This window comes from Cydia strobilella, chromosome 21 (assembly GCF_947568885.1).
Source record: "Cydia strobilella chromosome 21, ilCydStro3.1, whole genome shotgun sequence".
Taxonomy (NCBI): domain Eukaryota; kingdom Metazoa; phylum Arthropoda; class Insecta; order Lepidoptera; family Tortricidae; genus Cydia; species Cydia strobilella.
In genome coordinates this window covers 2,110,469-2,136,406 of record NC_086061.1, presented here as the reverse complement: position 1 = coordinate 2,136,406, position 25,938 = coordinate 2,110,469, and the positions used below count along the sequence as shown (strand labels likewise).

General features: G+C 44.1%; 3 protein-coding genes across 4 annotated transcripts in view; 2 read left to right on the top strand and 1 right to left on the bottom strand.

The window, feature by feature from the left end:
- Positions 1 to 25,938, bottom strand: part of LOC134751061 (serine/threonine-protein phosphatase 2A regulatory subunit B'' subunit gamma-like) — a 198,314-nt gene that overhangs the window by 90,872 nt on the left and 81,504 nt on the right. The window lies entirely within an intron of this gene.
- Positions 292 to 16,028, top strand: LOC134750887 (protein Cep89 homolog). The gene is made up of 14 exons (XM_063686125.1): positions 292 to 456; positions 551 to 676; positions 1,427 to 1,685; positions 2,547 to 2,722; positions 3,250 to 3,487; positions 3,930 to 4,065; positions 4,543 to 4,673; positions 11,133 to 11,237; positions 11,307 to 11,600; positions 11,883 to 12,042; positions 12,678 to 12,845; positions 13,173 to 13,327; positions 15,209 to 15,392; positions 15,706 to 16,028. Exons 2-14 carry the CDS (start codon positions 647 to 649, stop codon positions 15,863 to 15,865), a joined length of 2,196 nt encoding a protein of 731 aa, XP_063542195.1. The 5' UTR covers positions 292 to 456; positions 551 to 646; the 3' UTR covers positions 15,866 to 16,028.
- LOC134751311 (venom serine protease 34-like) lies at positions 18,291 to 25,586 on the top strand. 2 transcript variants are annotated; one of them, XM_063686696.1, is made up of 10 exons: positions 18,291 to 18,409; positions 19,800 to 19,885; positions 20,988 to 21,128; positions 21,478 to 21,604; positions 22,022 to 22,128; positions 22,384 to 22,585; positions 23,057 to 23,120; positions 23,221 to 23,354; positions 23,932 to 24,083; positions 25,388 to 25,586. In XM_063686696.1, the coding sequence occupies exons 2-10, from the start codon at positions 19,802 to 19,804 to the stop codon at positions 25,574 to 25,576; spliced, it is 1,200 nt and encodes a 399-aa protein (XP_063542766.1). In that variant the 5' UTR covers positions 18,291 to 18,409; positions 19,800 to 19,801; the 3' UTR covers positions 25,577 to 25,586. The 2 variants fall into 2 exon arrangements, with proteins under 2 accessions (XP_063542766.1, XP_063542767.1); XM_063686697.1 differs by lacking the exon at positions 18,291 to 18,409 and having other exon boundaries at positions 19,786 to 19,885.

The window sequence follows — 25,938 nt, the reverse complement described above, 5'->3', positions numbered from 1 at the left end:
TTAAGGTTTTGTCTAACTCGTGCGAAGCCGGGCCGGATCGCTAGTAACATAGTAAAAATAACTGCAAGATACGCAAAAGTTAGATAAAATAAAAACAAATGACGAAAACCAAATGATTGTTCATATTCAATTTTTCGCGCCTTTATCAAGTAACTGGCCAAAAATAAAAATGCATCTAAACGACAATATTAACAGTATCCGCGTGTAAAACAGTGTCTTAAACAGTTCGGACCCTGTAACTATGGCAACCGAATGTCAAAATACCGGTGTTTACTATTTCTACAAGGGTAAAAAAATCAAATCTAAACTAAAATGGAAATAATAAATATGCTACAAAAAGATTCACCTCTTTCATGAGTTAAAAAAAGTGACTGAATCTGAATAGTGCCAATGATTTTATAGTACAAACCAGTTATTATACTTCAGTGAAAAGTTTTGTCAATACATTATTCGCGTGTAGTGTAAGTATTGAACTTTCGTGACCTACTTAGATTTCATTTCACATAAATACGTGACCTACAAATTATTTGGAACACGCAAATCTTTTCAGCGTTGTCTTCGTCGAAACAAAGAGCGGAACTCTTCCCTTTGTTGTGTTAATATTCAATATGGGTGCTAAGATTTCGCTTCTTAAAACTAGGTGACGATGGAAGATGGTTTTTATCAAAGTCCAAAGGTAAATTACGTTTTTATTACGAAGTTATGTATGACTGGTTCCAAGCTATAATGTTTACATATAACATACTATTGAATTAATTTAACAAAAAGATCATTATGTTGGCATGGCTATTGTAATCATGTTTTTTGTTGCTCTTCTTATGGTTATAAACGAATTTGAGTTAAATTACATCGAGCAGCATAATGTTACTTTATTTTACCTTGCATAAATATTGCTTTATTATTAAACGCAGCACAGGGCCTACTATACCGGCAATTGGCCAAACAGCTGGTGGATGGGACCGGCGATAAGAGAGCTGGCAGCTTCCTCGCCCAACGCTTGAGCATAGCAATCCAGTGAGGAAATGCTGCTAGCATCCTCGACACCATGGCACGGGGGCCCATTTAGATTTAGTTTTATAGTAGTTTTAGTTTAGTTAATTGTAGTTTATTTCTGTAATTAATGTGTTTTTCCAATAAATATTAGAGTAAGACATAATTTTTAACGGTGAGGTGACTGTAGCCTATGGACATTTTTTTACATCATTGCCAGAATCAGAAGCTTTCTCTCACATGTAGTTAAATTTTGAACTTTTGGCCAAATGTTAGCCCATTGCAGAATGGGGAATTCATACATACATATTATTCACAAACAAAAAAGAAACTTGTGAATAAATACAGTTATTGTATTACATGTATTATCAATACTCTTCAATCAATACTCTTAGACAACATTGCTGGTATTAGCTCTCATTTCACATCTTTACAGACACCGTCAATACAGAGAAAGTCCAAGAAATGTTTTGCTCACATAAGTCCGGAGAAGCTAACATTTTCCGGCAACTTCACATTAGACCACAGACTGTTTGACATTCAGGGTACAGGAAAACGAGCCAGTATGAGACGAGACATACTCAACACCGTTATTAAGAGGACCGAGTCAAAGCTGCTGGAAGGCACTGATGAGGTTCCGTGTAAGCTTGTTGATGAGAACCCTTTGTACGAAGATCCTCGGGATGTTATTGCGGGTATGATTTTTAATATAACAAATTTACTATTGTATAAACTTACTCTGCATAGGGTAAAATATTGAAGTAAATAATTATTCATTACATATACAGTTACAATAGGCATCAAAATTTGCTGGCATATTTAGATCTGAAGATCTCATAATAGGTTTGTAACTTTATCAGAAGATTCATGTGTTTATTACTTGTTTATTTATGAACGCTAATATTTAGAATGTTTAAAAGTGTTTGTTTCTGATACACAAACTAATCTATATAGTCATATCCATTTAAATGGTTATATCAGATGTTATTTTCGCAAATTACTGTTTTAAAATTTAAAAATAATGACTGATGTTTCACAAAAGAAAAATAGGAAAAGAATGTGTATGGAAATACAGCATGTAATAATATAAAGCAAATAAAGAAACTGACATACAAACATGAACCCTGAAAACAATAGTCCTTTTTTTTAATACCACGTTGGTGGCAATCAAGCATACGGCCCGCCTGATGGTAAGCAGTTACCGTAGCCTATAGACGCCTGCAACACCGGAGATATGACACGCGCGTTGCCGACCCTTTAAAAACCTGTACACTCCTTTTTTGAAGAACCCCATACTGTAGCCCCTCGGGAAAACCTCGGCAGGGAGCTCATTCCACAGCCGAAGCGTACGCGGGAGGAAATTCCTCTTAAACCGCACATTACGCGACCATTTAGGTGCTAGGGTGTGAGGATGAACACCCTGCCGATGGCGAGCGGTGCGGGCCCTTTTTTTGGGCAGTCGTGTAAAAAGTGTGAAAAGCATTATCTTCTTTGCTACTAACTCTATCTTAAAATACCTCTTCTCTAAAATACAAGATTAAACATTTTCCATGTAGGCGAAAAGCCTCCCAAGCCTCCACGGAAGCGCAACATTCAAGCTGTAGCAATGACCTCTCCCCGACCCAGTCGGGACAGTAAGTCGCTCCTCAAAGAACAGAAGAAGAAGCTATCCAAGAAGTACGAGGGGCTCATCACCACTCTTATTAGTCGGTGCGAGGAGAGCGTCATCACGGTAAGACTTTACTAGTTGTATATAGGCACAGGGTGGACACGCCATACATCAAAAATTATTTACGTTTCTATTTGTGAACGGCACGTTTGTACACGCGTTATGCGTCATTGTGTGAGTAAGTTACTTCTGAGCGGTCGGCACACGGTCGTTAATCTGCCGTCGCGGGGCGAGGTAGGGGCGAGGTATTTCGCATCGGGGCGGGGCGGTGCGTGGCCGTTCTGTATGATAATACTATTACTTATTCTGTGATATAGGTGATGTAAGTCGGGTGACAATGCAATATTATAATACCATCGAGCTGATCTGATGATGGAGACAGGAGGTGGCCATAGGAACTCTGTGATAAAACAATGCAACCTAATTTTGTTTGAGGTTTTTAGAATTGTCTCGATGAGTATTAGTTGCTTGTGGAAAGAAAAGTACAGTCATGCAGCAATAAAAGCTTGTACGAAAAATTAAATTAATAAGTACCATTTTTTTCCAAGGCCAATAGCCCTTTCCAGTTCCAACATCTGTTTTTTTCGCAGATATCCGAGAAAGACGCATACATCCTAAAGCTAAAAGACAAACTGAAGGCTGTTCTCGAATACAACAAACTATTCGCAGAAGAGAACGACCAGCTGAAGAACCAATACTCGACCCTGGTACAGTATGTGGAGGAGTGCAAGACGGCGCTCAAAGGGGAGAGAGAGAGGAATAGCGAGCTGGAGGCCAGGTGCAAGGAGCTCGGCGATAGGGTCAAGCAGTTGGATGTGCCTGATAAAGGTATGTTCATCTACACGTTTACCCCCAATTCCATTTAAATTAGAACAAATTTACTTAAGTTATTGTCCATCAAACTATCCTCTGATAGGTCAGCTTAAAAACATCGAAATGCCGAGACGTGCCCCGAGCCGGCCGTGTGTTCCAAGTTGAATGTAAGAACTTCACTTCGCTTCGCTCGCTCGTTCTATTATATAATCGAATTATAGAGCTTGTTATTTCTAAACTCTCTCTGATCAGATCGGGGAAATCCTGAAGAAAGGCCAGGTCAAGAGCACCCTAAACCGGCGAGCGTGTATGGGGAATATTATGAAAGTGAAGGAAGCGAAAGAGGTATGTCAGGATCGTAGCAAGTGGAAATCCGTGGTCTCTGCCTACCCCTCCGGGAAATAGGCGTGATTATATGTATGTGTATGTTATTTCTAAAGACCTTCATACATTCTAGATCGCGTGGAAACTACGATCCCACTAGTGGAAGTATGCATGAGCTGCAGCAGCCGGCAGATCCTGCTGACGCAGGCTCGAGAGCACACGCACAGGATGCAGAGAGACATGCAGGCGCTCAAGGATGTGCTCTACAGGTATCAATCGACCATTTGTTGTGCTTATTATACACATACTACTTTACTGGCTCAGTGACCCAAAAAGGATCTTGGTCTCTGACACAAGAGAGCGCCACTCTGCCTTATTCTGCGCTACTCCCCGCCAGTTAGGTATTCCGAGGGCGGACAGGTCTTTTAGGGCTTCGTCACTCCAGCGGTATCTGGGACGCCCAGACGGACGTTTTCGTGCCCCACATACGCTCTTCTCACAGCACGATCCTCTCCCATCCTCTCCAGGTGACCAAGCCAGCGGAGTCGTGTTTCTTTGATCTCGCCAATTATATTGGGTACCGCAACCAGCTCCTCTAGCTCCCTATTCATCCTACGCCTCCAAGTTCCATCTTCACCTCTGTGCTTATAAGATTTTATAAATTGCACAATAGTTTGATGGTCCTCACGAGATGTGCTCTCGTGTCTGTATGCCACTTTGTACGAATGCTGTGTACTAATTTTCAGATTAAATGTCCAGCTATCGAGATACCAGGAGAAGATCCGCGCCAACATACAAAATCTGGCGACAGATAACAAAGCTGATAAATTCGACCTGGACTCCCTCATCACCACCAGTCTCGGGTACAAAGGACCAGGTCAGTAACACTGGACCTTAAAGCCACCTTAACTTGTAGATGTAGATGTAGTGTAGGGACGCCCGGCCGGAAGCAGGCGGGCTGTCGATCACATGTCGTGTTCATTCAGCCCAATTCCCTGTAGTTGGAGCTGCAGGTTACTGTTCCGGCGGCATTCCCACACCCTTCTCCTCAAATCTTCTTGTTTTCCTGCAGAACAGAAGGACATCTTTAAGTTCGATATCCTTTAGTTCGTTTTCTTCTAGTATGTCTCTACCAAATGTATTATATCGCGGTGCTGCGTACATAATACATTCTGCTAGTAAGTGCAAGCTAGTTTCCTCCCTACCACAGTGTGGACAGGAGGCGTCCGCACTGATTCTCATTATCTTAAGGTGTCTATTGAGAGTGTTGTGACCTGTAATAATACCTGTTAACAGTCTCAAACTGCTCTTACCTAGTTTCAAGAGATACCTGGTTCTCCTGTGGTCTATCCCTTTAATCATCATCTTCGACTGTCTGCATCCTGTTTCTTCTACCCATTCTCTCTGTGCTTCCATCTCTTTTACCTTCTCGATGACTCCCTTTGTGACATCCGCTGACATAGGCAGAGCCGGTTCCGGACCTATATATTCCGTCTCCGCCCCTATCCTCGCTAGCTCGTCCGCTTTCTCATTTCCTGTCACCCCCTGGTGTCCTGGTACCCATGCCACCGTGACATTTCTATGCTTGCCTAGCGAGTTCAGCTCCTCTCGACATTCTCTCACTAGAGAGGAGGTGACCGATATTTTCTTTAGTGCTTTCAGTGCTGCCTGGCTGTCTGTATATATTACAACAGCGCCCTCTTGCTGCATACTCTCATTCACTATACGCGCACAGCGCGCTATAGCACATACCTCTGCTTGGAACACGCTGGCATACCTACCCAGTGGTACCGATACCTTCTCTCCCAGTTTAGGGATAACTATGCCCGCCCCTGCTAGATTCGTCGAGCTTCTTCTTGACCCATCCGTAAAGCAGATAGTCGTTGGGTGCCTGACTTCCACCTTCCAGTTGTCCCTCTCTCCTATATGTACTCTGTATTTTTTGTCAAATATCTCCTGCCTCTTTATAAGGTCATTATTGGCCATCAGCATATCGAATTTTGATAGCGCCTCTCTTTGTATCAGTGCGTGTCTCTTGTCCACGCAGCTTCCTCTCCATTCCTTGCACGCTTTCATTCTATACCACTGTTCCATGGCCCTTTTCTCCACTTCAGTCCATAGAGGCTTCAAACCTAGCATTACCTCCATCGCGTGTGTCGGGGTCGTTCTCAACGCCCCCGTCATCATGAGGCACGCTAGTCTCTGTATTTTGGTTAGTTCTTTTTGGTATTCTTTAACTTGTGCCCTATGCCACCATATCACGGCTCCATATAGCACCCTGGGTAATATTACCGCCTTGTAGATCCAGTGCATCATTCCCGGCTTCAATCCCCAGTTCTTTCCCACTGCCCTTTTGCATTGAAACAGTGTTCTTATAGCTTTTGCCGTTTGTTCCTTGATGTGAGTCTTATACCTGAGTTTACTATCAAGAGTAACGCCCAGATATCTTAGCTCATCCACCAATTCTAATTCCGTGCCTTGTATCTTTATGGGTCTTATCTCCTTTATCCTTTTATTAGTAAATAGCACTAGCTTTGTTTTCGCCGGATTAAGATCCAGTCCTCTCTCTCTGCACCATCCCAGAACCTGTCTGAGACCTCTTATCATTATATCTCTTATGACGCTGATAACCGTCCCTCTCACTAGCAGCACTCCATCGTCAGAGTATGCCTGCATGTACACACCTCCTCTGTTCAGCTCTTTCACCATTGAGTCTAGCAGAAGGGGGCACCACATTAGGGGGGACAGACATCCCCCTTGTGGGAATCCTCTCCTTGGACTAATCGTCTTTACTACTCCTCCTAGCTCCGCCGTTATGGATCTTCCTTTGAGCATTCTCTCAATCCATTGTGCTATAGTCGGTCGGATGCCCTCTCTCTTTAGGCTTTCCTCCACGGCCTCGAAAGTTGCCTTGTCAAAGGCCCCCTCTACGTCGAAGAAGCAACCTAATGCATATTGTTTCGTTTCTAGTGCCCTCTCCACCCTTACCGTTAGGTTGTGTAGAGCGGTCTCCGTTGACTTTCCTGCCATGTAAGCATGCTGGTTCCCGTGCAGCGGGTCCCCACTGCTTTCCACTTTCTCTCTTATATGCCTATCTATCACTTTCTCTAAAGCCTTCAGAACAAACGACGATAGACTTATGCTTCTGAATGACTTCGCTTCTTGGTACGATTTCTTACCCGGTTTTGGCAGAAAGACCACCCTCACCTCTCTCCATACCCTCGGAATGTACCCTAGTGCTATACTTGCCCTGTATAATTTCACCAGGTCCTCTTTTATGAATCTGTAACCCTTCTGCAGTAGTATCGGTAGGACTCCGTCCGGGCCCGCAGCCTTGAAGGACGCAAAGGAGCCGATCGCCCATTCTACCCTTTCCTCCTCCACCACCTCCAATGCCGCCGCCCAGTCGGAGCCCCCCCGACCACTCTGTTCCTCACCTTCTGTCGACTCCTTACAGTCCGGGAAATGAGATTTCAACATGACGCTTAATATCTCTTCCGGTTCTGTGACTAAGTCTCCATTCACTCTCAGGCTGCCCAGTTGACTCGCTCGGTCTCCCGCCAGCAGTTTTACCACTCGCGCCCCCTCCGAGTAGCTGTTTATGTCTCCCGTGAACCTTCTCCAACCCTCTTGTCTAGCTTTCTCTCTCAGTCTGGTGTATTTGTTCCTGACCTCTCTGTACGCTTCCCAGCTCTGAGAGTCGTCCCTCTTTGTCGCTACTCTCATTGCCCTACGCACCTTCTTTCTTACCTTTTGTAGTTCTCTGTTCCACCATGGCTGCCCTTTGCCAGTTTGTACCAGCTTCTCCGGGCATGCCTTGTGGTAAGCTCCCATTATAATCTCTTTCAGTCTGCGCGCCCCATATTCTAGGTCGTCCACATTCTCATACCTGACTTCCGAGTCAGCCAATTCCCTTAGCTCCTCTTCATACTTCGCCCAGTCGGTTTTGCGTGGATTTCTTACCTTCATCTTTTCTACTCGGCTTTCGATGCTGTAGAGTATTCTGCGGTGGTCAGACATGCTATCCTCCGCATCCACCCTCCAGCCCCTTACCTTATCGCTCATCTCTTTCGTTGCCATGGTGATGTCAAGTACTTCTTTTCTCGCCCTCGTTACGAACGTTGGTGTGTTACCAATATTCATGATCTCTAGGTCATTGCTGATTATAAATTCTATTACTGATTCCCCCCTTTCATTGGTGTCGGTGCTACCCCACACCTCGTGATGTGCGTTAGCATCGCAGCCAATAATCAGGGGAATTCCCTTACCTCTGTACCACAGTACCATTTCTTCTAGTTCCTTTGTTGGTGTCACTCCATCGCCCGGCAGGTAGCAGGACGCTAGCGCCACCTTGTATCTTCTCCCATCATCCTCTATGAAGTGAGTTTCCACCGCAACAAGGTCTCTGTAACATAAGGTCATGACACAACCCATGTTTCTCACATTATTGCTCACATATATGCATGCTCTAGGAGGTAGCTCACCATTATGTTCATAGTAGAGAGCTCCCCCCAGATGTCCCAGGCCTGACACCTGATTCCTCCATGCATACGGTTCTTGCATCAGTGCTATGTCTACTTTGGCCCTCCTAACATACTGTCCTAACTCGGACATTGCGTCCTTGCAATGTTGGAGGTTTACTTGGCATATTCTTGTGTGTGTATTTGTGTGTGTGTTATTGTGTAGTGTTCCCTTTGTGTCGCCCTTCTTTTTCATTCAGTGTGTAGTGTAGTTGTCCCCGAGCTGCTACTCGGAGAGCTCAACGCCGGCGACATCCATACCCTCCTCTCCTCCTGTATAGACATCGTCGGTTTTTGCGCTCTCCTGCTTCAGCACGGGTTCTCCTGTCGTCCCTTCTGGTTTGGATTCTGAGGGTTGTTGATTTGAATTGGCCCTCAGAATCCGAACTCGTACACTGGTAGCCGAAAAGTCCAGTACCTTGGTCTTTTCCGGCCCCCAGCTCTCCTCGACTCCATCAGGAACCGTATAGGTCAGACGGGTCCCCAGCTCTAGAGCCTCCCTACCTACTGCCTTCCAGCCCAGAATTTTGAGTTCCGGCCGATCGGGATTCTGCGCAAAAAGGAACTCCTTTACGTGCTCAGTGTCCGTATCTCCCGGAACCCAAACCTGCACCCTATTCTGCTCTAGCTTACGCGAGATGATCCGGTGGCCGTCCAACTCTCCGAAGTCCTGACTTAGTAGCCACTCCCTCGACTCCGCCGTTTTTGGTGTCACCAGGAAAAACCCTTCTGACACCAACCCCGACGTAGCAAATCTCGGTGCTACTAAGCCAGGCTCCCCCCTCACTACCTTTAGGACGACCACCTCGATCAGGTGCGTAAGCCTCTTCCTGATGAGCTTCGCCAGAGCCTCGTCCACCGAAGCACCATCCTCTCGGCACACAGCCACTGCCAGACCACGGTACGCCTTAGCTACGCTCCGTGGTCCGTCAGCGGCTGCCTTACCTTGGTTGGGGCGCTTCGCCGGGGGACGCTCTGAGCGACCCTCATCCGTACTTTGCCTCTTCACCTTCAGACCGCGCTTGCCCGGGCCAGGTTTGGCCTCCCCCATTTTAATCTCGGGAATGCCACCCCCATCCCCCTCAAGCGCAGCCTTTCTCCTAAGCAGCTTTGCCCTCTTCTTCTGTGCCTTCGACTCATACTTGTGAAACTGTCCTTCCAACACCGGTTCGACTTCCCTAACGGTTTTCCCCCCCGGTGGTGACCGCAACAGCTCGTCCTCTTCCAGTGTCAGGCTCCCCAGCATAAGGACATCTGGGGTACCCTGTCCGGATCTTCCTTGCTTCGGTGCTAGGAGTTCCTCGTCAGTACTCAGAGTTCCTCCTTCTATTAGCACGGTCGGGGGTCCACCGGCTGGTTTCACACCCTCTCGCACTTTTGCCCTTTCGGGCTGCTTCTCCGCTGACGCGGTGTTTATTTCATTGGCATTCATTTTATTACTCATAATTCACTGTCTAGATAATGGGAAGAAATACATTAGAATGGTGGCAGAGCTCCCTTACCGCCCATCCAGCTACATTTACTCCTACGCAGTGGTGCCACCCCCCTGCGCATAGTCGTTAACGGCAGCGATTGTGCTAAGTAGGCTCGCAGGCATGGGAAGACAGCTCCTGTGTTGCTTGTTTGTGGTGAGAATGTGCACGTCGGTTTACCCCTAGGAGATCTCTCCTGACCTCCCGGGGCGAACCATTGCACACATATTTCCTACCACTCCAGTTTCCGGTTTGACGCAGCAGTAGTTCACCCCAAGAGCATCTCTCCTCGACGCCCCGGGGATCCCCGACAGCCGCACCTCCCCTTCAACCAGACACACCACAGGCCCTGTCCACCCTCCCCTCTTCCGCTTGCGAGCCCAATCAGCACCAACCCCCCGCTGCCCACAGCCGGCTGTGAGGGTCCTTGGCACGTCCTCCCACCTTGACCCTGGGGGTTTTGGGGCGTGTTGCCATGATGGGGTTTCCTCCAAGACGACAACACGACCCTTGCACTCCTCATTTATCCGGGCTTGTGACCGGCTCTTTTTGGACCACGGATGATCCGCAAAGAGGCTGAGTTACTCACCACCTTAAGTGGTCATGAGTCATGTCGCGGAAAGTTTCCAAAAAGTTGGAAAATGTAATTTAGAAATGGAATATTTCCGTTCCTTTACAGATTTGAGAGAAGTTTTCGAACTTTTTCCAATTGGAATTGTTTGGAAACTTTCCTACGGTACAATTAGTAGCCCTAACTCTAACGTGTTATTGTGCCTATAGTGCCTTTGACCCTTACAGTTGTGAAAACGGTTGCAAACATGATAGGAAATGAAGTGATTTTTAGTAAGAACCCCTTCCCTCAGTTCAGTTATTAGTTTTTAGGGTTCCCTACCCAAAGGGTAAATTAAATTCTTTATTCAACGACCAACTAGGATCAATCAGTGTTAGTAATGCTTATGGGTAATCTTATACTACGGTTAGTAACAGCAAAATTAATTATATTAATTTAAAAACGGGAACCAATTACTAAGACTCCATGATAACTAGACAGTTCAAATTTTCACAGATGATGTATTTCTGTTGCCGCTATAACAACAAATACTAAAATCAATAAAATAAATATTTAAGTGAGGCTCCCAGACAACGTGATTTTTTTGCGTAATGGTACGGAACCCTCCGTGCGCGAGTCCGACTCGCACTTGGGCGGTTTTTTTTATCTGAAACAATGCTATTTTGATTTCGGCTTAACCCTGAAATAGAATAATTTTAAAATTCTTATTTTTCAGAAGCATTTAAGTGATCGCACACAAGTTGATATTAACAAACATTTTATTTTCATTTTAGAAGTTGGCAACACTGACGATGCTCAATCGAAGAGCGGGACGGAAGATCAGCCGCAAACCTCTAGGGTCGTCGATCTTTCTGGACTATTGAGTGCTCAAGCTTTAGGTAAACGCTGGAAATAACGTGAGAATAAGATGAAAGAACTACATTTTAAACGTTTTGTGTTGTTTACAGCACCTTTATTCGATGCATATCAAGAAAACCTGCTAGAGAAAGACACCCTCATTCTGGACTACGAGAAACAATTCGAAAACATCAACAAGAAATCCAAACAGATCGTGTCCGAGAACAAAAGCTTGCTCGATAAGGTGACAACCCTAGAATCGGAGCTGGCGCAAGTGAGACAGAGCTACAAGAAGCTGGGGGTGGAGAAAGAGACGGGCGATATTGAGAAAGCTACGTTGGTGGAGAGAGCTGAAAGGGCGGAGTCCAAGTTGAAAGAGGTTTACGAGTTGTATGAAGATAAGAGTAAGTGAAAATTTACTGTAGATTTTGACTATTTTTCCACAGACTTGATAATTTTTCTTTAGCGCGTGATATCTATATCAGTTTATAATTTATTTACAGATCTTATCCGTCATGTTCGTACAACTATTTGATAATTCTGGGATGAACCTGCCCGTCTTTTTCCAATTTACTGCCTAGCCTACGCGAAGTATACAACTTTGTCCAAAACGAAGCGAATTATAGACAGTTGTCTATCTGCACAGTAGATCGTCGGCCTCATTCAGCCTGCTTATGTTTGATCAGTGGCAGCCATGATGCGCGACTACGAGACGGTGCATCGCGAGTACTTCACGCTCAAGCACGCGCTGGAGGCGTCGGACAGCAAGATGGCGGCGCTGGACGCGCTGCGCGCGCGCACCGTGCCCGCCGACCTGCACGAGCGACGCCTCGACCACTGCAAGCGGTAACGTAGCGTGAATGACGGTCCCCACGACCACTAGCCCTGAAGCACGCGCTGGACGTTACGTGGACGCTGGGTCTAGGGTACGGCCCGTGAGTGTCCAGCGATGCGTTCAATGCGTAACAGCGTGATGTCAGGTGTGGCTCACTCCGCGATTTCGTCGCGTTGCTACAAGTACATGCGGCCCACACAAATTTTGGTGACCAGCCATAGTAGTTGCCGCGCACCGGTACGGAACGGACGCCTGCTCGCACTTGCGCCACCTAGCGGTATCTGCCGTAATAGACGCGTTTTGTTAGAGAGTGAACCTTCTGTATGTAGTATTATTTCTTCTGTGGTGATGTGAAGCTTCCAATTTGAACAGCGGGTACTTACGCCGCTCGCAATCGTTTGTAATCTGTATTTGTTTAACATGGATGCTGTACTCCCCGCTCAAACATCCACCCAGTTTGCACAAATAGACACGGTCTACGAAGCGTTGCACATCAAGATAGAGTTGACTCTTTAGTCTTTAGACATATTTTTGTTCTGCAGAAATGATTCTAAATAACCGCTAAAACGCATTATGCTTAACTTCTTACACACCTCTTGAAACTCATAGACTTTATCTAAATACACAATACCATGCATTGTAACAGGTTGTTAGAAGAGCTGAAACACCAATACGGCATGGAGAACGAGCGCAAAACCGAGCAGGTGGCCAAGTTGCAGCAACAGTTGCGCGCCGCTGAGGAGCGTTACAGCAACGCGGAGAAAGACCTACTCACTGCCAAGGAGGAGTTGACTGCGGCGCTTAAGAATGTTAGGTTAGGAGAATTTTAACTGACTTATGTTAATAATAAAAATAAAATAAATTATTTTACTTATGTTAATGATTAATGATCACGGTCGATTTCAAATTATTCTTATGTTTTGTTTATTTCTTTGGTTTAACAGCATCGTTGAACTCGGTTGAACTCGGTTTTGTTGAATGATTGTTAATTGATTTATTATTTTAGAGAGTGCTCCATTTTAACGGAATTCCAAAATGGGGGAGGTTCTAATTGAAAAGATACTTACTTAGTGGGGTGGGGTATAACGTCGTTAAAAGTGGTCTTGGTCCCTTAGTCAAAATATATATATTTTCAATTTAGGCTATATCGCAAAGCGGCGGTGATATTTCGTCACCGCATGCGCAGCGCAGCGGCGCGCGCCACCAAGGCCAAGCGTGCGGTCAGTTCGCAACACGCCGAGCCGCTCAGGAGAGCGCTGGACACGCTGGAACGAATCAAGCGGGAAATCAAGGTGTGTACCTTATCTGCTACGATTTGTGTACCTTATAGCGTGCCACCAAGGCCAAGCGTGCGGTCAGTTCGCAACACGCCGAGCCGCTCAGGAGAGCGCTGGACACGCTGGAACGAATCAAGCGGGAAATCAAGGTGTGTACCTTATCTGCTACGATTTGTGTACCTTATAGCGTGCCACCAAGGCCAAGCGTGCGGTCAGTTCGCAACACGCCGAGCCGCTCAGGAGAGCGCTGGACACGCTGGAACGAATCAAGCGGGAAATCAAGGTGTGTACCTTATCTGCTACGATTTGTGTACCTTATAGCGTGCCACCAAGGCCAAGCGTGCGGTCAGTTCGCAACACGCCGAGCCGCTCAGGAGAGCGCTGGACACGCTGGAACGAATCAAGCGGGAAATCAAGGTGTGTACCTTATCTGCTACGATTTGTGTACCTTATAGCGTGCCACCAAGGCCAAGCGTGCGGTCAGTTCGCAACACGCCGAGCCGCTCAGGAGAGCGCTGGACACGCTGGAACGAATCAAGCGGGAAATCAAGGTGTGTACCTTATCTGCTACGATTTGTGTACCTTATAGCGTGCCACCAAGGCCAAGCGTGCGGTCAGTTCGCAACACGCCGAGCCGCTCAGGAGAGCGCTGGACACGCTGGAACGAATCAAGCGGGTAATCAAGGTGTGTACCTTATCTGCTACGATTTGTGTACCTTATAGCGTGCCACCAAGGCCAAGCGTGCGGTCAGTTCGCAACACGCCGAGCCGCTCAGGAGAGCGCTGGACACGCTGGAACGAATCAAGCGGGAAATCAAGGTGTGTACCTTATCTGCTACGATTTGTGTACCTTATAGCGTGCCACCAAGGCCAAGCGTGCGGTCAGTTCGCAACACGCCGAGCCGCTCAGGAGAGCGCTGGACACGCTGGAACGAATCAAGCGGGAAATCAAGGTGTGTACCTTATCTGCTACGATTTGTGTACCTTATAGCGTGCCACCAAGGCCAAGCGTGCGGTCAGTTCGCAACACGCCGAGCCGCTCAGGAGAGCGCTGGACACGCTGGAACGAATCAAGAGGGAAATCAAGGTGTGTGCCTTATCTGCTACGGTTGGTGTACCTTATAGCGCGCCACTAAAGCCAAGCGCTCCGTCAGTTCGCAACACGCCGAGCCGCACGGGAGAGCTCTAGAGCTGACACACTAGAGCGGATCAAGAGTGACAAAGGTGTGTACTTTATCTGCTACGGTTTGTGTACCTTATACCGCGCCACCAAGGCCAAGCGTTCCGTCAGTTCCAAACACGCCGAGCCGCTCAGCCGGGCTAGCACATGATTGTCGCGACAGTATATCGCCGCGAGATAGACTACCCGTCCCCCTTTAATTATTTATTTATTTATCGTATGGCAATCAATACACACACTTCTTAAATGAAACTTAACATCAAAATTTACAATTCCGCAGATACAAACTCGCGCTTTCTGTCAGATTTTTAAAATCCTCAACTGGGCCATTATATCTGGTAACAGGGCACTGAAATACCATATGATGTATGGTATATATATTACATTAATTAATACAGTCAGAAAATGACGGATAGCCTATCTCGCGGCGACATACTGCCGCGACAATCATGTGCTAGGCCTACAGAAGAGCGCTGGACACACTGAAATGGATCACACGAGGGAGATCAAGATGTGTATTCTGTACCTTATCTGCTACGGTTTGTATACTTTGTAGCGCGCCACTAAGGCCAAGCGTCCCGTCATTTCTCAACACGCCGAGCCGCTCAGGAGCCTTGAACGCGCTGGAACGAACCTCAAATTAAAAAGATGACTCAAAATTCGGTCAGCAATATCATACACAGACAAGAGGTTAAATGAATGTCTGTTTGTTTTAGGAAGTGAAATCCCGCGCTCACTCCTCCCTCGAAGAGCTAGAGCGTCGCATAGTGGAGCAGGAGCGGCGCGCGAGCTCCGCCCAGCTCGAGTGCCGGCGCGAGCTGGAGCGCGCCAACCTCGCGCTGGAGCACAAGGAGGGCATCATCCGGAGCCTCATAGACAAGGTGGCCGACGTCGAGGAGGTCAGGTCAGTGATCCTTGATCAGGGAGTTCATCATTGTCATTCACAGATCACATACCAATACAAATCTGTTATTACGGTTATACATTGCCATCTCCTACCGGCGGTTAGCGATCTTCACACTTTATTTAAGGCTGCTCTAAACGAAGATCGAGTGCTCATCCCGAACCACATCGAAAGGTTTTTGAGCCAAGTTGTTTTCCATTTGTTGCTATCACAGTATCATAATTTGAGGTTGATTCATAAAAGCTGGCGCGGATTTTGTTTGAGAATTTTGAGGATTCCATCAGATTGAGCAATCGTTTTAACATATCAACAGGCTAAGTCAAACCAACGCGCACCGACTGCAGGGCATCGTGTCTGACTCGTCTCCGGATCGGACCGCGTCCGACCGACTGGACCGGACCGGCGTTAAGCTCGTGCCGGGCCCTGGCGGGTACTTTCAAGAGGACCGGGGGAAAAAGAAGGGCAAAGGATAAAGACAGATAGATAATTGGGACTGTTCTAAGGATATTACTTTACATAGGAACTCATAAGATGATAAAACGCCAAATATCGCGTAAAGGTGAATGCAGTCCATTAGCTGTTAAAGAGTCCTTCAGGATTTATGTAGATCATTGTTGACGCAGGTATAGTTAACGCTATCTCTACTGAGCTCGTTCACTTACCTGTACTAACAATGGCATTCTGTTGAACAAAATCCATTATTTCTTTTGTGTGAGCGCGTGGCCTTTGTGCCTGCGCGCGTGGTCAATTGTGTGTGAGCCTCAAGCACAAAGGCCACGCGCTCACACAAAAGAAATAATGGCTTTTGTTTAACATAATGCCATTGTTAGTACAGGTAAGTGAACGAGCTCAGTAGAGATAGCGTTAACTATAACTGAGCAGTCGTAAATATTATTGCAAACGAGATAAGGTCTGTTAATGTTTAGTTAAAGTTGACATAGTGTAGCTGTCAATAGCCTTCTGCATATTAAACGAAAGAATTCAAATAAACCCGAAGGACGTAAATTCGCATACCTTTATTTTTTTATCTATGCTTAAAATGTTTTGCTCATTACGTGAAAGTAGTGTTTAGCAGAAATGTTTTGTTAATAATTCCCAAGTCTGTGAACTTGTTATATCGTCGACTTACAGGTGTTCTATCCGTTGATAATCTTATATTTAAGTAATAAATACCTAAAGTTTGGTTAATTTTATATTTCTGTGCGTTGATGTTTGTCAAAAACATAACGCGAAATTCGTGTATCAAACGTAAGTCAAATTCATCCTAGTCATAGATGTAGTTTTAGATTTCAGCGGAGATCAGTTTATAAGCTTTTCAAAATATGTATTTAGGAAAGGGCTATTTAAAAGATATATGGAGATGGAGCAAGGTGTGCCTTTATGTAGACTGGAGCAATATAGGAATGCAGATAAATTACCGTTCAGTTTTATTTTACATAATCGGTTCCCACTTTCACGTTTGCCGTTGGAAAATTACAACAACCAATTTGGGTTATACACATGCTGAAATAAGTTGCCATTCCCCCCGAAAGCTAAACGGGAGCCTAAATTATAGTGGTTTTATATCGTCTGAAACTTGACCCAGCGTATTTTTGGCTGAATCAAAACTAAGCATTTGTTTTACCCATATTCTACAGAAAATATATATACAAACGAGGTGAGTACCTATATTTGTATCTCTGTACTCATATACAGGCCAGATTTTTACGACAAAAAGGCAAATGCGATCAGCAAAAGACGATACATGACATTGTGACGTCATACCTGCATATGCGTTCAATTATCTCAAAGGCTGATTTATTTTAATTTGTGACGTCGGCTGTTTCCTTGCACCAGCATTGTGCCGCTGAAATTATTCATCGAGAGTTTACTTTAGAAAGCTCTTATATTGACACGATGCTGGAAATTCAATCGTTTGACAGGCGCACAGGGTATTAAATTAGTATTGGGAAAGGTAAGATAAGAGTTTGTAAAACGTATTCACTGCGTCTGCTCCTTATTGAGAAAGGTCACAGTTGGTACTTAGTTGTGAGACGCATTTTCAAACGGAGGTTTCGACTTTTTCAGTTACAGTTTAAAATTTTTGTTAATATTCGCATAGTCATATTATTAAACCAAGTGAGCATTTGGTGCTTAAGTTTTCGTATCAAATGAACGATGTGGCTGAATGTTTTTAATCAAATCCTAAAATTTTGTACTGTCAGTGATAATTTACAGTTATATGATAGCTCCTAGCTTTAAACTATGAGCAATCAGCTGGAAAACATTTGTAATGAAAAACTAGAGAAACGAAAGGCATACTCAAGCTGTAGAGATCCTAAGAACTTCAAAAGTATGAGGTAAGTATCTTTTATAATAAGTAAATAATAGTGTTAACCATAGTTATAATCATAAGCAGTGTATATATGTGGTACCTATATATTCCACTTCGTAGCGAATCTTACTGAATAAAAAGGTTTCAGAAACGATGCTTAAAGTAGGTTCTTAAAGAACATAATTATTTGCAGTTATCAGTACAGATGAGATTTTAGGGCGTCCGCTAGTTGGCGCAGGCGCACGGAACGGGTGAGCGGGTTAACGAAAAATAGTATGAGCAACGCACTGGCGCGGACGCCCTTATATGTATGTAGATTTTACCGGTGTATCTACTTGTAATGGCGATGCCCTAAACCTAAGATTAGCGACTATATATAGTTGAAGACTGCAATTTGGTTAGATTAGCTATCTTTTCCTGATGTTTTGTCGAACGGAAAATGTGTTTGTTATCAAAGGTATAGAGGCGATTAGTGCCGCTCTGCTTCGTTATCAGTTGATGTGTTAATTAGTTTGAAACAATTAATCGTTTCTAGGAGAGTCGTGTCCTACGGCGCCTTCAGTCGTGGACGCGTCGTTAAACTCACCTTAATGTTTCTTAAAAATCTAAGGTGACGTTGCCTCAAGTTTTAAAGGGATATTTGGTGTCAAATGCAGTTGGAAAGGGGGAACTGAGGTTAATTTAGATCAGTCAGACTATTCGGGTGAGTTTCAATTAGTTTTGAAAGATACATTTTTAACATAAGCATTTGAGAAAGAAAGAGAAGCAAGTATATGAAGTGCTTTATAGTAGTAATTTGTCATATTTTTGTTTGCTAGGAATCTATTCGGGTTCTTAAGAAACGTAAGAATATGAATTTTAGACAGCTAGGCGAAGGTTTTCGAATCAGTAAACAAAGATATCAATTGAATTCTTTCATATTTAAATCTGCCCTTCCATCACTTATTGCACCACTTTTAAAAACCAACCGTATATACTATACATTATGGTTGATTTTACGATAGTAAAATTGTGTTATTGGTATACTAATAAAGTTAAGTATTACGTGTTCAGTATTGGTTGAAACAATGCGAAAACAATTTCAGCGATTTATACTTCCAACGTAACTTAAAACTTATTTCCTAGAGGCTTATATACACTTGTAGTCCTATCGAAGGTGGCTAATCAAGCTAAATGTTCCATGTTTGTACAAGTGTTATTCAGTTAATATGCTCAGTTAAATAAACAATTCATTTGCCAGTAATAACTTAATAAATAAAATGCTGAAGTTAAACTCTGTGTAGTAGTGGCTGAGTGGTGGAATCATTGAAAGTAAGTGCCCGCCTGTTATTCTTTGTAGATATTTCTGCATAGTATAAGGGTATAAGGGCAGTGAAGGTGCTTAATTAATCTTTGAATGTTAAATATTTAATAACATTTATTTTGAATCGATTTGCTTTGATTTTGTTTGATATTTTACAGTTAGTATTTTCCTTGTGATGCTGTTGTGAATTTTGTGTTTCACTCGGTGGCAGAATTTGTTTAATCCTTGTGCATTGAAACCCTCGCAACGCTCAAGAATTCCATTTTTTGAACCACTCGCTACGCTCGTATATTTTGGAATCTTTCGCTTGCTCGGGTATCAATATTAGCAAGAGAGGTTGAACAACAACTTTGCCCCCTTGTAAAACAAATCCATATCCATAAATGCGAAAGTCTGTCTGTCTGTGTGTTACCTCTTCACGCTTAAACCGCTGAACCGATTTAGTTGACATTTGGTGGAATCATTGAAATTAAGTGCCCGCCTGTTATTCTTTGTAGATATTTCTGCATAGTATAAGGGTATAAGGGCAGTGAAGGTGCTTAAAGCTTAATAATTTTAAGTGTAGCACTGTTAACCAGCGCCGGTCAAATATTTTGTTACGTGGAAGTACGTATGTATGCATGTGGGGATATCTGACCGGATGCTTTGCATAAATTGCGATATCAGGAGTCTCTAGATTCCTATAAATTCTTAGTGATAGGCTAGGCTGTGTAAGTACCAATAACAATATTCATATAAATAAGAAGCTTTTTAACTTTTCGCCATGTTTATTTGTCGGGCTGGTGTTCAGAGATGGTGGTTTCTGAAGTCGTGGTGTTGGCGCTGTTGCTGCACCTCGCTGCGGGACAGGATGCCAACTGTGATTTCACGCAAAACGTGAGTAGAAATTATACGAGTACGGCGTACTTAATGTAATATGTTTGTTTTCACCACACCCAGCTGCTGTGGCTAAAGGCTCTCTTGATTGTTCAAAAACTGATAAGCAAGTTGCATTTTATTCACATGTGAGGCAAAGTACTAAATTAATCTTTGAATAATAAATATTTAAAAACATTCATTTTGAATCGATTTGTTTTGATTTTGTTTGATATTTTACAGTCAGTATATTCCTTGTGATGCTGTGGTGAATTTTGTGTTTCATTCGGTGGCAGAATTTGTTTAAATCCGTGCGTTGAAACCCTCGCAACGCTCAAGAATTCATTTTTTTGAACCACTTGATACGCTCGTAAATTTTGGAATACTTCGCTTGTTCGGGTATCAATATTAGCATAAGAGGTTAAACAACAACTTTACCCCCTTGTAAAACAAATCCATATCCATAAATGCGAAAGTCTGTCTGCGTGTTACCTCTTCACGCTTAAACCGCTGAACCGATTTAGTTGAAATTTGGCATAGAGATAGTTGTCCTGGGGAAGGACATAATCCTATGTCGTTCCCCGGGACTATCCAGTTTTTATGTCGGAAATCATCCCTAAAGAGAGTGAAAAGGGGGGTGAAATTGAGAGTTTTAATGAATTGCCTGATAATTGATGTCAAGCAATTAAGCTTATGCTCAAATGGAATGATTGCTATTAAACTTTATCCAGGCGCTAAACTTACTCTAGCTGCTATTACTGATTCCACGCAGACGAATTCAGACGAAAACCGACGATTTTCATTCCATATATTTAGATATCTAAATACTCGATCTCTACTCGTATATAAAAGGCGTGACTAAACAGTGTTGGCGGTACATTACAACTCGCGGATTTTAACAGATTTCCTATCAAATGATTCATTCAACATATGTTGTTTTCTTCATATTTTTTTAATTGATAAAATCTTTGATTTAGTTAATTTATTTATCGTGATTGAAAGAGATATGTACATTATACATATGACTTGATATTTGAAATCTACTAAATTAGACCATCGAATGTAACAATCAACTTTAGGTAACTACTGCCTTGTGTATGTCTTATGGCTTCACTTGTTTTAGGTTCAAGCAGGTCAAATGTACTATATGTACAGCCCTGGATACCCCAATAACTACACCGGCGCGCAGCAGTGTCGCTGGATCGGGATCTGTCCCTCGGGCTACCGCTGCCGTCTGGAGTGCCCGGAGATCCTCCTACCCGCGGTATGTCCCACACTCCAGAAATGTTATATCTACAGCCCTGGATAAATTATTCCTACGATGTCGCTAGTTCATCTGCTCGTCCGGCCCAGCTTTGTGCCCGGAGATCATCCCACCCGCGGTATAATGTCACACACTACCCCACACCAGACCAATGGATCGTTAACTGCCCATTTGGTTACTGCTCACGGCTGTATAAAGGCACAGTCCTCGGACAATTATATGCCACTTGGCGCTTGTATGCCGTCCTTACCTCATTTCAGCCGCGTTTAAAGACTACCATGGTATTCATAAAAGTATCATAAGGAACATAGAATTACCTCTTCTACCTCTGACGCTGTTATCTGAACAGAGTTCCGGGTGCTCCGTGGACCGGCTGCTGATCTCCCGGAGCGGAGACCCGCAGCTCAACGGCGCCGACGTGTACTGCGGGCGAGGCTCCACCTCCGTCGTGTCCACCGGCCAGCGGATAAGCGTTGGTGGGTGAAAACCATTCGAATTTTAACTGTGTGTGCCATTCCTGACTAACCAATTTCACCATACTAGCCGTTCGCTTAAAGTTGGCCGTTACCTTACCCCGCTGCAACCCCGGCCCGCTTAGTACTGCTGACGTCACTATGTAACGGCTAACTCGAAGTGAACGGGCAGTAGATCGGCTGCTGGTCTTCCGACTGCCTAGATGTCAAAATGCCATAATGTACACACTATTAGCCCTCGATCATACTGGGGTATTGTTTGCAGAAACATTTTGAGCATATGTAAACGGGGTAAGTATGTGTTCCCCGAGTAGAAACTATAATGTTTCTTCGTCTTACTATTAAGTAGGCTGCACCGTTCACCAACGTCGTTCATAGAATTATTTAGGTTAAACAAATTAACTATTTTTTATATTTTAGGATTAATCACGTCAGCCAGGACCACAGGAGGCAGATTCTACTGCGAACTGCGGGCGGAGGCAGCAACGCCAACCCCAACACCATGCAGCTGCGGTTATAGGAAGAGGGTAGGTGTACACTGGTACTTGGTCTAAAACACTAAAACGCTTTACCTGGATAACTGTCCACAATGTGCTCGCGTTTTGATGGCTGCATTTGTTAATTAATTACGACTATAAGAGATCAGAAGATGAAGATGTAGAGGAGAACAGTCGGACAGCCGGACGTATGAAAGCACGTTTGCCGGAGCTGCAACGAAGACGTTTCGCTCGCCCAATAACCGGTGTTGAACGACGTCAATAAATAATCAACATTCGTTCCAGAACCGTATAGTCGGCGGCCAGGAGACAGGCGCAAATGAGTACCCAATGATGGCCGGCGTCATATACTTGGACCAGGAACAAATTCGGTGCGGAGGCACCATCATATCCGATCGATACGTGGTGACTGCTGCCCACTGCGTGGTGAGCAGAACCGCTAGCTCACTGGCCGTCGTGGTTGGCGAGCACGATTATACCACTGGTGGTGAGTTTACATTTTTTTTATACTACGTCTTTAGCAAACAAGCATACGGCCCGCCTGATGTTAAGCAGTCTTCGTAGCTTATGTACGCCTGCAGCTCCAGAGGAGTTACATGCGCGTTGCCGACCCTAACACTCCGCACCCTCGTTGAGCTCTGGCAACCGAACTCACCGGCAGGAACACAACACTGAGTAAGGTCTAGTGTTATTTGGCTGCGGTTCTCTGTAAGGTGGAGGTGCTTCCCCAATTAGGCTCTGCTCTACTTAGATCTGGGATGACATCCGCTGTGCTGTGTCCAACCACACAAAGCGAGATGACATTCACAGCGCCCATACCTCTTTTGGAGTCCCAACTTCGGAAAAATCCCGGTGGACGCCATTATAAACTTACTAAATACGTCGTGATCTGAGTGAATGCGACTCGGGCGTACAGACCATTAGTTGTATAGAGAATTCATTATTGATATTGTTTTAGGAGACTCGACGGCAACACAAGGATTTAATGTAGAACGCATAACAGTTCACCCTCAATACACATCGTAAGTTTTTAAAACATGTATTTTTTTCTAAGCGCTTAATCAGTGTATCTTCAAAGATCTTTAAAAATGTATAAAATTTTAAAACCTTGTCGGCTTTCAGTTCTAACTACGATTACGATATCGCCATCTTGCGGCTGGCAAGGGGCATCGTGTTTAGCGACCGCGTGGGCCCCGTCTGCCTGCCGTTCAAGTTCGTTAATACAGACTTTGCTGGCAGTCGGGTCACCTTGTTAGGTAAGTATTCTTTAGAAACCTTCCAAGGTGTTCAACGGTGAGATTTCGCATTAGGATAGTTTGACGTTACTATTACGCTATCCACAGATGCCGTCATTCTTTCTTACTTACTCGTGGTCAGTACGGAGTACGGTCGTTGTGTAGATCTTTAATGAAGATTTTTGCCCGGCCGTGAGTGTTTCGGTTTATATGGTGATGATGAAACATTACCATGATTCTTCATGAAAAATAAGGATATACTTAACTCTCATGTAGAATCTTTAGCGAAGTCGTTCGAGACCTGTTTAAAACCAAATATTTTTCTTACTTTTTTTTTACTCAAAAAACTTTATTTACATACAAGATATACAGTGGTACAGTCGCCATCAGATATATCGAAGCGGTTGAGGTACTCAAAAATATCTGAACACGCACAATAGAGGCGTGTTCAGGTATTTGTACGCTACATATCTATGGTTAACATACATTAAATTATGTAAAAATATTTTCCTTTGTCAATATCCAGAGAGGAAAATGGGGACTACGTTTGTATGGAGAAGCGGCCGTCCGCTTTCCTCTTAAATTAAGCCATTTGCAGGTTGGGGCTCCCTGTTCATCGGCGGGCCAGTGTCCCACACGCTGCAGAAGGTGGACGTGGACGTTTTGAGCCAAGCCACGTGCCAGCGAGTCGTGCCCTCGCTCACGCCGCGCCAGTTCTGCCACTACACACCCGGGAAAGACGCCTGTCAGGTATGTAACACATACTATGTATATACGGTGGGCAAAAAATAAGTGCATAAACTACGATGGAAAATAATTATGAATCCCAGTCCTTTTCTTTGCCATAATTATGGAAATTGGAAAGATTCGTACAGTAAATACTACAAGTGTTATTTTAGTCCCTAGCCTAGTGCATTATTTCCCACTTGCATGCAATATTTGATGCATTGCTAACTACGCAGAGTACAATGAATTCATTCGATCTTGGATCGACCAAATACCGCGATGTAACGATAATCGCATTATCAAAGTTCTAAATGGGGCTTAATAAACTAACTTTTGACTAACTATTTGTTGCGACTTCGTAAGATTTAACATACACACAGAATACATAATAGTACTAGGTACAGAAGTAATAATAGTACTATTACGTTAGATATGACCGCAAGGTGGCGCAAGCGCAAGCAGGTGTCCGTTCCGTAGCGGTGCGCGGCAAGTCGGCAACTGCTATGGATATACATCAAAATTGGTGTGGGCCGCATGTACTTGTAGCGACGCGACGAAATCGCGGAGTGAGCCACGCCTGACTTACGTAACCGATTCTTAACTTTAGAATATTACATGATCACCACTTCCGCTTTAGGATTGTAGACGACAATGAAATGATCCTTATGATGTACTTACAGGCAATAAAATAAACGTTAACGTTTTTGGTGCAATAATAGTACATTATTGTCGAGGCTCGGAAGTAGCTACTTGCTGGCTGAGGATTCGTTTTAAACGGACGACCTTGTGAGTCCGTTTAATTAAATCCGAAGCCAGCAAGTAGCCTTCCAGCCGAGTCATATATAGTGCTTTTCTCAAAAATGGCGCAATAAATATAAATATAATATAAATATTTTACAGAAGCAACGTTCTTATGTATATATTTTTACAGAAAAAAGTAAAAAGATTTGCTTTGCCGCCTTTTTATTTTTAAATTAAAAATAGAAGTGTATTTTTCTGCTGAAAATACGCCAACCTATTTGAGACACCTAAATAGTCGCGGTACAAACATTATAATAATAAGTACTGATCATCTGTTTGGCTGTTTAATGGACCCCTGCTTTCATTTGATATGGCCACTTCAACTTTTAAAAAGTTTGGAACTCGACAAATAATGGAATTTGTATGCAAAATTGCAGTCCCGAAATCGAGACTGCAATGTTTTTAACTTTTAAATTTTTTGACTCACCATAAACTACGCACTTCGCGACCTACTTTTTAACCGGCAACGTCGACTTTGCCGTCCATTTTTGAGAAAAGAATATTTACTTACTTACTTACTTACACAGGATGACTCCGGCGGTCCGGTGCTGTACACGGATTCGTCTACGAACCTGCTATTCCTGAATGGCATCAGCAGCTACGGCCGCCTGTGTGCGCAGGACGGCCAGCCCGGCATCAACACCAGGGTAACCAACCCTGACCTGCTCACCTGGATAACCAACAACACGCCCGACGCCACGTATTGCAGAAAATAAACAGATATGATGCATACTGTGTTTAATATAACTGTCATATACATTCCTCATCATCACTAAGCGACACCTGGGTCACGTACCGCGCTGCTCACCTGGATACAGAACAACACGCGTGACGCGGATACAAAAATCTTTCAGTAATTATAACATTTATAACATATAAATGCTAAGTGCGACAATAGGCTCGGGACTAAGCTTGTGCCGCGAGTCTGGCGACTGCACAGCGCTGTTCTTCACCCGCAACTTCTCTTTGCTTTTTAAGAAAAACAAAATCTTAATAGCTATAGGGGGAATACATTACTTCGTTGTAAGTACAATATTGCCGAGTTCCGAAATGAATAACAGAATTTATGGAATTGCAT

Excerpts from the sequence above, each read along its gene's own strand:
- LOC134750887 (XM_063686125.1), top strand. The coding sequence starts at position 647 with ATGGAAGATGGTTTTTATCAAAGTCCAAAG. Across the intron at positions 12,043-12,677 it reads CGCCTCGACCACTGCAAGCG|GTTGTTAGAAGAGCTGAAAC; the intron begins GTAACGTAGCGT and ends GCATTGTAACAG. Across the intron at positions 13,328-15,208 it reads CAAGCGGGAAATCAAGGTGT|TGAAATCCCGCGCTCACTCC; the intron begins GTACCTTATCTG and ends TGTTTTAGGAAG.
- LOC134751311 (XM_063686696.1), top strand. The coding sequence starts at position 19,802 with ATGGTGGTTTCTGAAGTCGTGGTGTTGGCGCTGTTGCTGCACCTCGCT. Across the intron at positions 21,605-22,021 it reads CGGCCAGCGGATAAGCGTTG|GATTAATCACGTCAGCCAGG; the intron begins GTGGGTGAAAAC and ends TTTATATTTTAG. Across the intron at positions 22,129-22,383 it reads GCTGCGGTTATAGGAAGAGG|AACCGTATAGTCGGCGGCCA; the intron begins GTAGGTGTACAC and ends CATTCGTTCCAG.